Source organism: Parasteatoda tepidariorum, chromosome 4 (genome assembly GCF_043381705.1).
Source record: "Parasteatoda tepidariorum isolate YZ-2023 chromosome 4, CAS_Ptep_4.0, whole genome shotgun sequence".
In the NCBI taxonomy this organism is placed as follows: Eukaryota; Metazoa; Arthropoda; class Arachnida; order Araneae; family Theridiidae; genus Parasteatoda; species Parasteatoda tepidariorum.
Genome location: NC_092207.1, coordinates 43414481 through 43428387, shown reverse-complemented (window position 1 = coordinate 43428387; position 13907 = coordinate 43414481). Strand labels below are relative to the sequence as shown.

Here is a 13907-nt window from a genome sequence, read left to right as displayed (position 1 = left end):
AGTTCAGTAGTGTTAAAAATACTGCTTTGTTGTTTTTTCCATCTTGTAAAAAATTTAATTACATATCTAATATTTTAAGTGTTTTTTATCGAATCTATTTCTTTTTTTGTATCTGAGTCCATCTACTATATGATTGGATTTTAACAAATGCCAAAAAGCAATGGGAGAGAAAGAGCTATTGAAAAAGGGAATCACATGACGGGGGTAGGTAGCTGCCAACTCCTCCCTATCTTTTCACCCCAGAATATCGCTAACGAAATTTATAGACTCAGTTGTAAACCCCGCAACGCAGAAAGATGTGCACTTCGCGAATTCAACGGGATTTATGCCTCACCTTTAAATGTAATGCTGCGAAAATGTGAAATGTTGGAGCGTGTTATGATAGAATGTTGCTCATTAAGGGATTGTGTAAATCGCAACGTTAAGGAAAATATTTTGAAATTGCCAAGTTATTCTTTCGGGATTACATGATGCCGAATTTTAGAAATTATATGGATATAAACTATCGGTCCGTTATAGGACCGATGGATTTAAGAACTTCGTTTCGTCAAAACACATCTATGATGGACTGTTACTCGTGTAAAAGTAAGTTATTGAAATTGTTTTATGTGACTCCGGGCAAATAATTATTGATCCTATTTAAACAAAATTTTGTTTAAATTGCGAATAATTTTATGAATGTTTCACATATTTTATTTAAACTTTTTTGATGACAATATATTAATTGGTATATGCGTACTACTAAACTAATAAAAGTGAAAGTAAAATAATTTTTATAGTAAAATAAAATACCCAAGTACTCAAAATCTAAAACTAATGTTATTTCCTATTCTTGGTATAACATCTCACAGTGGGAGAAAATTATATTTGATTTTTTTTTTTTTTTAAATATGAAATTCGCTTTTAGTTGCATTTTATCCATTAACTATGGAAGTTTTAATTAATGCTACTAAATCGTTTTTAATTATGTATTCAGTTAGTATGGTATTTTAGAAGTCATTGAAAATTATAAATGTTAGTTAAATTGCAACCTATTTTGTAAAGAACGTCTTGCTGTTAGTAAATTTAAATAAAGAAGTTAATTTAAATAAAGAAGCTTTAATATTAAAAAAAATTTTTTTAAAAAGAGTATATTAAGAATTGAAATTCGAAAACTGACGCTAAGTCAATGGGCCTCTAAGTTAAAGTAAAAGTCTAAACGTAAGTAAACTACAATTATATTCATTTAGTATCATGTTGATAGAAATAATCAAGAGGAGAAAAATTAAAGTACGTGCAATTAAATTTTTCTTTTAAAAATTCTAGCAAAATGTTTAAATACGAGATTATAGATTTATTCTTAAAGAGCTTTTGCAATTTAAAGATCTTTTAAACAGTCATTCTTTTTGTGATAACTAGATTCACTCGGAAATTTAAAATTTTATAGATGCTTAAAGAGAATAATTTAAAACCATTTGCATATCAAAATAAATTTTGAGATCTAATGGTTTTTTCACCAACTTATTTCAAAATCGTATTAAGACAATGTATCCTTTTTTACTAGATTTTATTTATAAATTTTTCTAACTTAGTTTTAGGTAAAATCTAAACACAGTTATAATTTAAATTTAAAAAAAATCTATTTTAGTCTATTGAAAAAAGGGAAGAAAAATTTCTTTCAACGTTATTGAAAACTTGAATGATGTGGTATATCAATAATCCTGAATCTTTTACTGCAACAATCGATAATTTTATACAGTGTTTTTTTAAACATTTATTTTTGGCGAAATTTAAATGATCTGGAATTTTACAATACTAAAGATTCACCTAAAATTAATTAATAAAAAATCATTTCCCTTTTTTATTTAGGTGAAAATTTTAACAATTGAGTTAATTAGGAGTTAATTTATAGAGTTCCTTGATAATTAAAATTAAGAAAATTGAATAAAATGTTTGACACGCTGAACTACTAAATTTATAATAGAGACTGAAGAACTCAATAACTGAAAAATAACTGTATTGCTGAAATTTTATACATTTTAATCTAACACATGAATGATATTTAAATTATCGCATGATTTTCTTTAAAAGTAACCATTTTCCGTAAAATCTAAACTTTTAAAATCATAATGACACTTAAATTAGATTATTTTTTAATTATTTTCTCCAAGTGATAATAAAAAATATTTTATAAGCCAATACTTGCTTATAACTAACGGCATTATAAACAAATTTCACCAGAAAAATTTAGCTCAGATTTCGATTATTAATTCGAATCGAATTTGTCAGGCTCAAAATAAAAAAGTAAATTCGATCATCACTCTTTTTCCCAGACTTACTTTTTTCATTTTCAACAATATTTCAAAGAAAGTAAAAACAAACTATGGACAAGTAAAAGACTTGCACAGAAATATTTCTTACTAAAAATATTAAACTTTAAATTACGTGGTAGCCTATACAGACACGCCTCCTCTAGCTGAGATCCACATTGCACCAGTTATATAAGAATTCGGGGAACATTCTCTTTTTCATTCCTTCCACATTCGTTGATAACAAATAAAATCAGTGAAGCGATGCGAGAATCTTCTGATTGATTCTTGGAAAACTGAATTATGAGGGCGGGAATGAATGTGCTTGTACTTTTTATTTTCTTTAAATTTTTTTTTTAAAGTCATTCTAATATAACTCTATAAAAACATTTAATAAGGGTTGAAATAAGTGGCGTTTCAGCTTTGAAATGTTGAATAATACTGTTGTAAAAATTTCTGATTTACTTATGTTATACGTGTATAAAAACAGAAATTCCTCTCATAGTTACAACTTCAAAAATTTTAAATGTCAAAATTGACGTTGAAAGATCAGAATTAAAGCTACCAGAAAGGATGATGTTTGTATCCATAAAAATATATATCAATTACAAGTGGATGACTTGTTAAGAATTGGTTCTTTTTTATTTTTGAATGATAAAAAAGAAGAATTTTTTTTCTTACAACTAACCGTTTGGTTTTGTTCCCCCTCTCATAAATAGTTAGGTTAAGTTTATGCGATAAGAAAAAAAGCTTACGTTCATCTACAAAGATGATTTTTGATGCCAACGTTTGAACACTGCCGCAGTCACTGTTATGTAAAAAAGAATCAACTTTTAAAGTATTTTTAAATACAAATAGCATGTTTTCCCAAAGTTTGAAGCATGATTTTTCTTTTTAAATTGCGAGTAATCCAATTTGACTCTTACAAATTTTATATGAAATGTAAGGGAGATAGTTTTATATTGTAAATAAATTTTATTTCATGTAGTATTTAAATTTTTACCTCTACAATTTCAACAGCAAAGTTTTAAAAAAAATTTTTTATATGATACAATTTATTGAAAACAAACAGTTGCACAAATGGTAAACTATTTACCATTATAATGGTAAACTATTTAGCAATTTCATTACATTCACAACCCTAAACAGTTAAATTAAAGCAAAGTAGAGTTCAAAGTAGAGTTCAGTAGTGTTAAAAATACTACTGAATGATTAAGTCTTTCTATCCCAAAACTCACGAAAACCCGTTTTAGAGTATATGACAATGAAATTATGTGGTTAACGTGATCTTTAAGTAAAAGTGATTGTCATACTTAAAGGTACAGGTGATTAAAATAATGGACTTTCTCCTTTTGAAATCGAATTTTTTTCCTTTTTTTTTTTTCGTGTATGCTTTTTTCGTTACGTAAATTGCTACAAGTGTTCTACTTAAATTTAGATATTTTTCATCACGCTTATTGCCATGAATATTTTAGAGTTTGATTATTAAATTTTCATGATTATTAAATACATTGTTATTTTAATCCAATTATATCTGGAAATAAGTTTTTTTTTAAATTCATCATTCGCAAAGACAAGGAAATACAATGAGTTTGTATCCGAGTAAAACACCAACAATAAAATTCTATAATGGCAATACATTTCCTACTATGCTTAATTTGTAACTTTTGTTATTTGTTTAATATATTAGAATATATTCTGAATATTATGGAATTGAAATCACATATTTTTTTTCTTTTAAAGTGACACTATTAATGCTACTTCAGTTGTAATTTAAGGTTAAACTAATGCACATAAATAGTTTACACAGACTAGAATAACGTTTTTTGAAAGAAAAAAAAATTAAGTACACCTAAGATTTATAGATAAATAAAGGAAAGTGATAAAATGAATCGTAAACAAAAAAAATTTTGAAAACTATTTAAGCAAAATAGCACCACGAAATTAATTACATTTTATAGAATTTTTCACAGCAAAGAAATATTTATATTAAAAAAATATATCGTGTTTTACAAGGAAACAATATTTTTAATTTTTAAAATGGCTATTTCTCATATCGATACATCTTACATTTAAACATTTTTCTATCGTAAAATGAAACAATTTAATAATTTTTTAACACCAGTAATTTGCAATAAAATATTTTCAATTCAAATTAAGAGTAAACATAAAACAATTAAATGTATTAAAAATGAAGTTCTATAAAAATTATTATTACATATGACACTTATTGAGGGTTCATTTCAGATTCAAGCAATATTAATTATTTGACTTCCTTGGATCTGGAATCGAATCCTGGAGTAGAAAATATTCAACCCAAAATGGGAAGGTCGAATTCTTCAGAATCACAATCCTCCAGTAAGTTATATGGATTATTATTTTTATTATTATTATTTCCTCTGGTGACGGACCTTTTACTTACTTATTGTTTAGGTATATGGTATTTGGTATTTACTACATGGAAACATTCACTAATAACAATTTTTTCGGGAAACTTAAAATGGATTTACAATTGTTTTAATCAATCTCTTTTGCATTGCACTTCTTTATTTTTTTTTTAAACCTCAACTAAAAATAGCTGTTAAAAACTATGATGCTTAAAGAACATAATAACTTAAGAACAAATAATAACTTTTAAGCTATTTACACTAAAATAGAACAAATTTTTTATATCTTAAAGTTTTCATAATTTTTTTTTTTAAACACATTGTTCGCAAATATTTTTTTTATATTATGCTTTCAATACATATATTACTATTCATATTGCTCTTAGCATATTGTTCATGTAGTTTGCATATGTTATTGCATATGTTACTTCTTTCATTGACTGTTAGCGAGTTTAACTTATATATAATTTAATGTAAAAAAAAGTTTGAAAAATACAAAATGTTTTTATACTACTGATTAACAATTTTTCATAACACTTTCACCCTAAATTTCTATCATTTATTTTTTCTTTCTTTAAAAAAAGACAGCCCTTTTGGATTTTTTTTAAACAATATTTTCTAATTTCCGCACTACAATTTGGCAATTTTGCTTCTAAGGCTCTCAATTTAATGAGTAGGATTTTTATTTCCTTTTCCTTCAGAAATACAAATTACCTCTTATCACACAACTCGTCTTGTTCCTGAAAATTTTATGTTATTGACTGTTTTCTTTTCTTTCTTTCTTTCGTTTTAGGTCATGGGGGTGTTAATCAATTAGGTGGAGTATTTGTAAATGGCCGACCATTACCAGACATGGTAAGACAAAGGATAGTTGAATTAGCTCATCAAGGTGTTAGACCATGTGATATCAGTCGACAACTTAGGGTCTCGCACGGTTGTGTCTCCAAAATACTTGGCAGGTAAATTTCAAGAACTCTCACTACTCATTTCATAAGACTGATTAAATAAAAATTTAAATAAAAAATTCCTCTCGTGACATTATTTATTGTAAATCAGTTAAAACATTTAAGAAATGAGCAACAAAATGGGTAAATTATGTGAAATAATTAGTAGAATAGGTTCATAAGAAACTAAAATATTCCATAAATTATAAGCTTATTTTAGCCAGATTTAAGAGAAATATGGAACAAATCAGGCATTGTTTAAAAATATACCCTTAACATGCTATGCAACATAATGCTTTGGGGAATCGCATAAAAATACTTGTATACATTGAAGTAAAATATTAAAATGAAAGCTTGAAAAATAATCTAATTCAAAGCATTTTATTAACTTAGTTTAAAAAAATTATTACAAACATAACTTTTTAATTTTAAGCACAATTCGTTTAGGCATATTCACATGCATTAGCTGTAATATACGATGAAAACATCTAGAATTAGCAGAGATATTTAATGAAAAAAGTTTTCTTAATAAAAATGTTCAGAACTGCTTGTAAAATGAAGGAGAAGTGTTAGGGGTGAAATGATGAAAGGAGTTTTTTTTTAAAGTGAGAGCTCATCCATCAAAAGAAAAGCCTGACACCAAACAACAGGTGAGGAAGCAGAAAACGAAATGCGGAACTAATGAGACAGATCTAGTGCTCTAGGCAGAGATGAAGGAAGCAATACTTCTAATTCCTTTTTTCCTTCTTTTTTTTCATTCAATTGAAATGTTAAAAATTTGAAAACAAATTTTTGATCTAATTGTAATTATAATTAGATCTGATGAATAGAAAAATGCTTGCTACTAAATTGGTCTTGCTAAAAACTTCTTTAGCACAAATATCAGATCAAATAGTCACTATTTTAATAATTGAATGAATATGCGACGTGGGATATGAGTAATGCTTACGTGATATACATAATCAAAAATCCATTTATCGTCAAAAATCACGTGTGAATTACAAAAATTGTCAAATTCTGAACAATGGGCCGGGATAGCCTGGTTGGTAGGACACTGGGCCCATGTCCAAGAGGTGGTGGGTTTGATCATTGCCGGCCGAAGTAAATGGTGATTAATAATATAATCCGTGTAGTAAATGGTGACTGATGCACGTTAAATCTGTCGAGTCTCAAAGTCCTCTATGTTCTCATAACAAATCATACCTCCGGGGGTACTGATCCAGGAGTTTCCTTGTCTTCTGGATTGGTTCAAAATTACAAATCTACGGAGTTGAACATCAGTAGTCGTAAACCCAAAACATTGGGTCGACTGTTCAACAACGGTTATAAAATATAAAATAAAAATCCCCCCATTGTTTTATAAAATAAAACAATGGTGGGGAAGGGGACCACAAATATATATTACGGAAACATAAAGGGTTGAAGATTTACTTAATTTTGCTTGCAAAGAAAGAGACGTTCGAAATCGTCAAAAACAGGCTCACTCCGTAACTTCGATAATCTAATCTAACTTTAACATATGTAGACAAAGGAGGAAAAAAAAACTATTTTGAAGATTACTAAGTTTTGGCAAATCTAAAATGTGAAAAATTAACTCTTTATGAGAGTTATTACTCAGTGAAAATGAGCGATACTATGGAAAAACCTTTTCTGTACGCCCGTAAGGTTTTTCATGGACCAGCTTTCATGGATATATACCATTCTTCCCTTTTCATGTTCATAGATAATTTCTAAGAAATTTCTGCGTTTTGATTCTTGTGAGAAATGCAACACTTGGGTAGCAAATAAAGTTTTTTGCCATATTTCATAGAGTATTATGCCATTTCGAAGAAAATCACAGCACAAGTGATGGAAAATGCTTGTGAAAAAACAGAGAATATTACCACGTTTCAGAATGCTATAAAAATCAAAACATTTCTGAGATACCATCAAACCTGCAAAAAATATTTTTGCTTTTGATTGCGCTTCTTAAATCAATTGATTTTATTCAGAATAAGAAGAAAAAATATATTGAAAATATCACTCTATTATAATAGTTATCTTTTGATCGTAGAAATGTTTGTAAAATGCTGCAGCCCACTATTATCTAACTAAATTATTTTTCACTCAAGGTAAATTTAATTTTTTCTAGCAAACAAATGGTTTTATCATCAAGTTATCTTTTTATTTTCTGTAATTCGTATACGAGAAGAGTACCTTATTTAAAACAGAAATAAGCTAATTTTTTTTTAATTTTATTTTTTATTTAGTCCTATTTCTTGATATTCCATTTGAAAACCATGTTGGTAATTCGTCTGACGTGAGAGTAGGGAAAAAAGCGTGGCGAATCAGAAAAACAGTCGCGGAACTTGTCGCTACAGACGACTGCAAATAAAACTGTAGGGAAGACAAATTGGCTTAGATGCTTCTTTCACCAGAAGTTTACTCCAAGATTTGAAAATAAAAAAATAAGAAATCTTTGAAACTTACCGCGACTTCACGTAAGAGGAAACATAATATTCCTTTGATTTCAAACACTAACTTAATTTTTCTGTCTGGCATCTTCGACTGTAATTAAAATAGAATATACTTGCAGGCAGTGTGTCAAACGAAAACATACTCTTCCACTTCCAAGTAACTGCAAAATGGATGTTGTAGTTTTTTTTAGTATAAACAATATTAACTAATTAATCAAATTAAATAAAAACTCAAAGCATTTATTTCTCTATATATTTTATTCAGCAAAATGTATAAATGTATTATTCCTAAAACTACTACCCATAGCAAAAGATTTTTTTAAAAAAACTGCCATGTAAATTTCATTAGTCTGTAATCAGTATATAGTGCATGACTTATACAAATAAAATGGAAATCATTAGTAAAATAGCAATAAATTAATGAATAAAAAAAACTGATTGTTTTTTATTCATTATAGATGTATACCCTACGAGGTGTATACCCTACCAAAAACTTGTTGCAACTAAGTTATACTATCACTATAAATGAGTAATGTATGAGCAGTATTTGTCCAGAATTTAAAAACACTAATTTATACTCAACTATATCTAATTAAAAACTAAAAAATAACTTTAATTTTTAAATACTTTTAATTTAAGATTTGTTCAAGATTTTCAATACAATAATACAATAATAATTTTCAATTGGTTTCCTAGGATTTGTCATGCATTTGTCATTTTAAAGTTGATTTTTTTTTCAGTTTCTTATGCTATTTTTTTAGATTTAGCTTTTTCTTTTTTTTTAAAATAAAGGGCTCTAGACTTATAGTTTTTATAGAAACTGGATAAAAAATTCCATACTTTCTCGTAAAAAGTAAATTTTGATGTCAACTTTAAAAGGTAAAATACAAACTTTGAACGAAATTGTCCGGATAATTTCTGATAAATCAAATTTTAAAAATGTCGTATATTTAAAATTCAATTTCTAAGGTGCTTTGACCAATTTTGTTTATATTTTTATTTTGTCATATAAGATTACATTCTCTAAAATGATATAAAAATTTGAGCCCCTTACAACTCAAAAATTTTTCAATTATAATTAAGTAAAAAATAATAAATATTTACTAAAAGTAAGTTTTTACATGACATTATCTTTGGATAAACAAATTTCATAATTATATGCAAAAGTTTTTCGATTCGCTTAAAAATACTCTGAAAGAAAAATTATATATTATTATGGGTTCAAACTTAGTCCACTATAACAAATAGTCCGCTCACCTGAGCAAACGATTTGAACATTATTTTCCAGATTAAGGCTACACCGCCCCCTCCCCTATATTTTTTGGATCAGAAATCCAAATCCATCGGAAAAAAGTTTATTTATTTAGAAAAAGTACGTTTTTGTGTATGACTTCATAGCTTAAAATATCGTCGGCACTAATAAAGTAGCAAATTTGAGGTCATCCATTTAGACTATTAAGATTGAGTCCTAATACGTGAACATCCGATCAATAGATCAAAAGTTATACAGAGTAATCTGTTTTTTTATCTTCTTTTTTTACGCACTGTACATTATACATGCATACAGTGTATAAAGTTTTGCATGATATTATCAATTAATAAAAAAAACGAAGGTACATATCAATTAATATAAATAATAATAATAATTATAATAATAATCGTAATAATAATCGTAATAATAATTACAATAATAATCATAATAATAATTACAATAATAATCATAATAATAATTATAAAAATAATTATAATAATTGTAGATTCATTTTTTTAATATATGAATGAAAATGGAATTGTAAAGTTTATGCTTCTAGATTATTACACTGTATATTCTACTACTAGCTCTCACTTTTCATTTTTTCTTTTATTAATTTCTATTTAACCAAGTACTTACTTTACTAGAGAATGTTATTTAATTTAAATATTATAAATTACTTTGAAAAATCATGTAAGACTTTTAAATTACAATACATCTTTCGTTTTATTAAGTTAATTCATGAAAATTTTCTTCAAGGTACTATGAAACTGGTTCAATAAAACCAGGTGTGATAGGTGGTAGTAAGCCAAAGGTTGCTACTCCCAAAGTCGTAGATGCTATTGCCAATTATAAAAAGCAAAATCCTACAATGTTTGCGTGGGAAATCAGGGACAGACTCCTGGCCGATGGGATATGCGATCAAGATAATATTCCCTCAGTCAGTTCCATTAACAGGTAAGTTTTCATTTTGTTCTCACTTTCCTTTTGTAATTAACGACCTTGCTTGTAGAAGCCCTGGCTTGTATCCAGAAAAAAAAAACTGAGACGAATTACTTCTAGCATTCAATGTATTTTTTTTTTCTTTCTTTTTTTTAATGCGAAATGATGTAATTTAGTCTATCTTCAGCTTGCTCATTTAATTTTTTTTTTTTTTCAAAAGAATAAATTACAAAATCTATACCTACTTTTTGACGCTAAATTTAATTTAGCGTGTCTTTACAAACTAGCTTATTAGACTAAATTGTTTTTACTTTTTACAAAAATTATGAAAATTTTATTGGGAAAAAAAATTATGTATAAAATATTTACTCAAGCGACATTACCATATTTTTAACATTCAGTGAACAAAAAAAAGAAACAAAAAAAAGCAAAAAAAATTTAAATCGTAAGTTTGTGATCAAAGATTCTACTACCATCTTCAAAAGCGTTAAAGTGAATTTTTTTTTCTACAAAATATTTTTTTTATAGTGTATTCAAGTTTAATAATGTTATACTTCCACGTTTGCTGTTGCAATCACTGTAAAAAGAAAGGATCTCTCAAAAGTGAGCAAAAAAGTGTCAAAATGGTTCCAAAACAAGTACATTCGAATTTGAAAACCACATGTAGTGAAAACTAAAACAGCATGTACTCATTTTTGAGCAAACTGCATAATCTCAAGAGTGATGTGAAGGAAGAAATATGTGAGAGAAATGTTCATTGGCTAACAGCGGGATTCGAACCAAGAACCTCCGAATTTGGAGTATGATGCTTGAATCATCATAGCTGTACACCTCAATCTAGGGAAAGTTAGGAAGCTTTAACTGTGTCACCGCAGTGATACATCCATCATGACATGCATTTCATTAGCTTTCAAGTCTTTAAGATAATAAAGCAAAAAATGAAATTAAAATTACCGATTTTCAGACTAAGCTATTGACATCATATTTTACTTAATTGCAATCCTTAGTATCATCGAAATTAGAAATTAATATGTCATAATGTGCCATTGCAGTGAGCACAATATAAAGCTTCTTAACTCTTCTTTGACTGCAATGTACAACTGCGGTGGTTAGAGGTCCTTGGTTCTAATCTTGCTGTCAGCCAACGAACATCTCTCTCACATTCTCCTTCCACATCACTTTTGAGATTATGCATTTTGCTCAAAATGAGTGCAGCATGCTGTTTCAATTTCGATTACATAGAGTTTTCGAATTCGAGTATATTTGTTCCTGAGAACTTTTGACAAATTTTTGCCTAATTTAGAGAAACCTTTTTTTACATTGTTTGTACGTTATTATGGTTCAAGGCGTTTCAATAACATAAGATAAATTTTAATAGTTTAAGCTAACTTCTGATATTTTTTTTAAAAAGGATTAAGACAAATCTCATAATTTATATGATATACATATACATGTATAAAATTTTTAAAAAATGCTTCGAAGCTTTACAGTAAAGGCTGTATTTTACTAGCCTATAGCTTTAACACTTATAAATTCAAACACAAAATATATTAAGGTAAACTATGTGTACCTACATTATAAGTTTAAAACATGCAAAGTGTCAAGGGTACTAGGAGCGCTAAAATGGGAGAAAAAAAGACTACTAAGAGACCTACTTTCGAAAAGTATTAGAAGATTTTTTTTTAACAAAAAGTGTTTTTGTCAGTTTTGAAAGTAAAAATACGGAAGTAAAATTCTTTCTTAAATATTTTCACTAAATTTGGAAAAATAAAAATTAATTTCTTAAGAAAAAGAAATATATACACAACTTTTTCACATGCTTCTTGTTAACGTGATAATTAAAAAAATACCGATGTATCGGTTTTCATTCAGCTATTATTATAGAAATTCAGTGATTATTACTATTGCACTGTTTATGCTTGTTGCTTAATTCATAAATAAAACTAAGCTTTATTTCTGTCAATAGGATTGTTCGCAACAAAGCTGCCGAAAAAGCGAAACACGTTGTGACATCCAGTTCTAATAGTCCAAGTCCACAAATGACATCAACAGTCATCGTGAACTCTCACCCAGACCAAAGGCCGTCCTATTCTATTAATGGTATTCTCGGTATTCCTAATCCTCTGGAGGAAAACAATAGCAATAAAAGGAAAAGAGATGACCAAGACAGCAATGATCCATGTGAGTACTTTACTGAATGGCTATTTCGTAATGATTAGCACAAATGATCCGTGATAAAATTGCTTAAATGCAATAGAGAACATCAATTTAATCATTCACAAAGAAACTGTCAAGTAAAAAATCGTGATCGTAACGCAAGTAAAAGGAAATAATTTTTATTTGATATTGGCTTTGATTTACTCTAAATAGAAATTACAATAATATTCTAAGCTATTTATTTATATAGTTTTTAAATAATATTATTTATAATGAGCTATGAACTTACAGAGTTTATTGCATTTAAATGAAATTATGTATCTATGTTTGTGGCAATTTATAAAATATTATTTCTAAGAAAAAGGAAAAATATTAACTCTCTTAGTTTGAAAGTCGTTTGCATCGTTTGCTTTTAATAGGATTAAAAAAAATGGCGAATTATTATTGCTTCTTCTATTTCTAAATTAAACGTTATGGATTTTTTCTCAGTTAGAGTTTAAGTAAATTATTCCTATGCATTAAATCAATTATTATAGATATTTTACATTATCCCAATTTTACATTAGTTCAAAGTCCAAATAATGTCATAGCAAATCTACTTATTCTAAGTTTAAATTACACAAAACTTTTACTGATCAATTTTTATGGTAGGAAAAAGGATTTTAAATAAAAACTACGAAACCTTGTGCATTAGCAATGTTAAAATAATCTATCTTAAGTGCTTCATTATTACTTACCTAAAAGAAAAGGAGGAATATTCTTTAGAAAAAGAATTTGAAAAGTAAAAGTCAAAAAAAGTCTGGTAAAACAATTTGTTTTCCAATGACCAAAAAACAGCAATTTGACTTCTTCCAGTTGATTACAATCAAATTATTAAGTGTAATTTTACTGAAAAATTTAATTTGGAAGTGATTTTCCGCTTTTTATAAGACATAATTTAATGTAATTAATGATGAATTTCAAAAAATTGTTCTAAAATTTATCTAGTTAAGATAGTTGCCAAAAATATAAACGAAAAAACTTCTATAAAAATATCGTTTGAAATGTAGCTATTTTTTAACAATTACTCTAATTTTATTCTTCAAAAAGAACGTTATTTTCATAAATAAAATTAACTGTTTAAACAAATAAATTTTGAAATATCCCAAATATATACAAAAGGCTTAAGGAGTTTATTTATTTTATGCGTGTTAGAAAACCAAGATAAATAAATAAATAATGTCTGTCACAAGCTGTCTTACTTTTAAAATATGTTAATAAAAAGAGGAAGGAAAAAAAAACTAGCACTTACTTTCACATTTTTTCGAAACGTTTAATGTATTTTTTTTAAATGATCTGACTGACAAATAATTTATAACTTTAAAAAATCGTTTGCATTCTTACCCACATTTTGGTTGCTAGAAATTTTGACAAATTCGTTGAATTAATAACAGGAATGCTTAGAAATGTTTGTTGTAATCCAGTAAATAGGCGAATCGGTA

General features: G+C 27.2%; 1 protein-coding gene across 6 annotated transcripts in view; it reads left to right on the top strand.

The window, feature by feature from the left end:
• LOC107444558 (paired box protein Pax-5) overlaps window positions 1-13907 on the top strand; it is a 92232-nt gene that overhangs the window by 49380 nt on the left and 28945 nt on the right. For 2 of the 6 annotated variants that reach the window (XM_071179728.1, XM_016058722.3), the window contains exons 3-6: window positions 4536-4646; window positions 5469-5634; window positions 10087-10284; window positions 12236-12450. In XM_071179728.1, coding sequence (XP_071035829.1) covers window positions 4536-4646; window positions 5469-5634; window positions 10087-10284; window positions 12236-12450 — 690 coding nt within the window. Of the gene's footprint in view, window positions 1-186; window positions 586-4535; window positions 4647-5468; window positions 5635-10086; window positions 10285-12235; window positions 12451-13907 lie in introns of those variants that run through there. The other 4 variants (XM_016058721.4, XM_016058723.4, XM_071179729.1 and 1 more) reach the window with 4 other exon arrangements.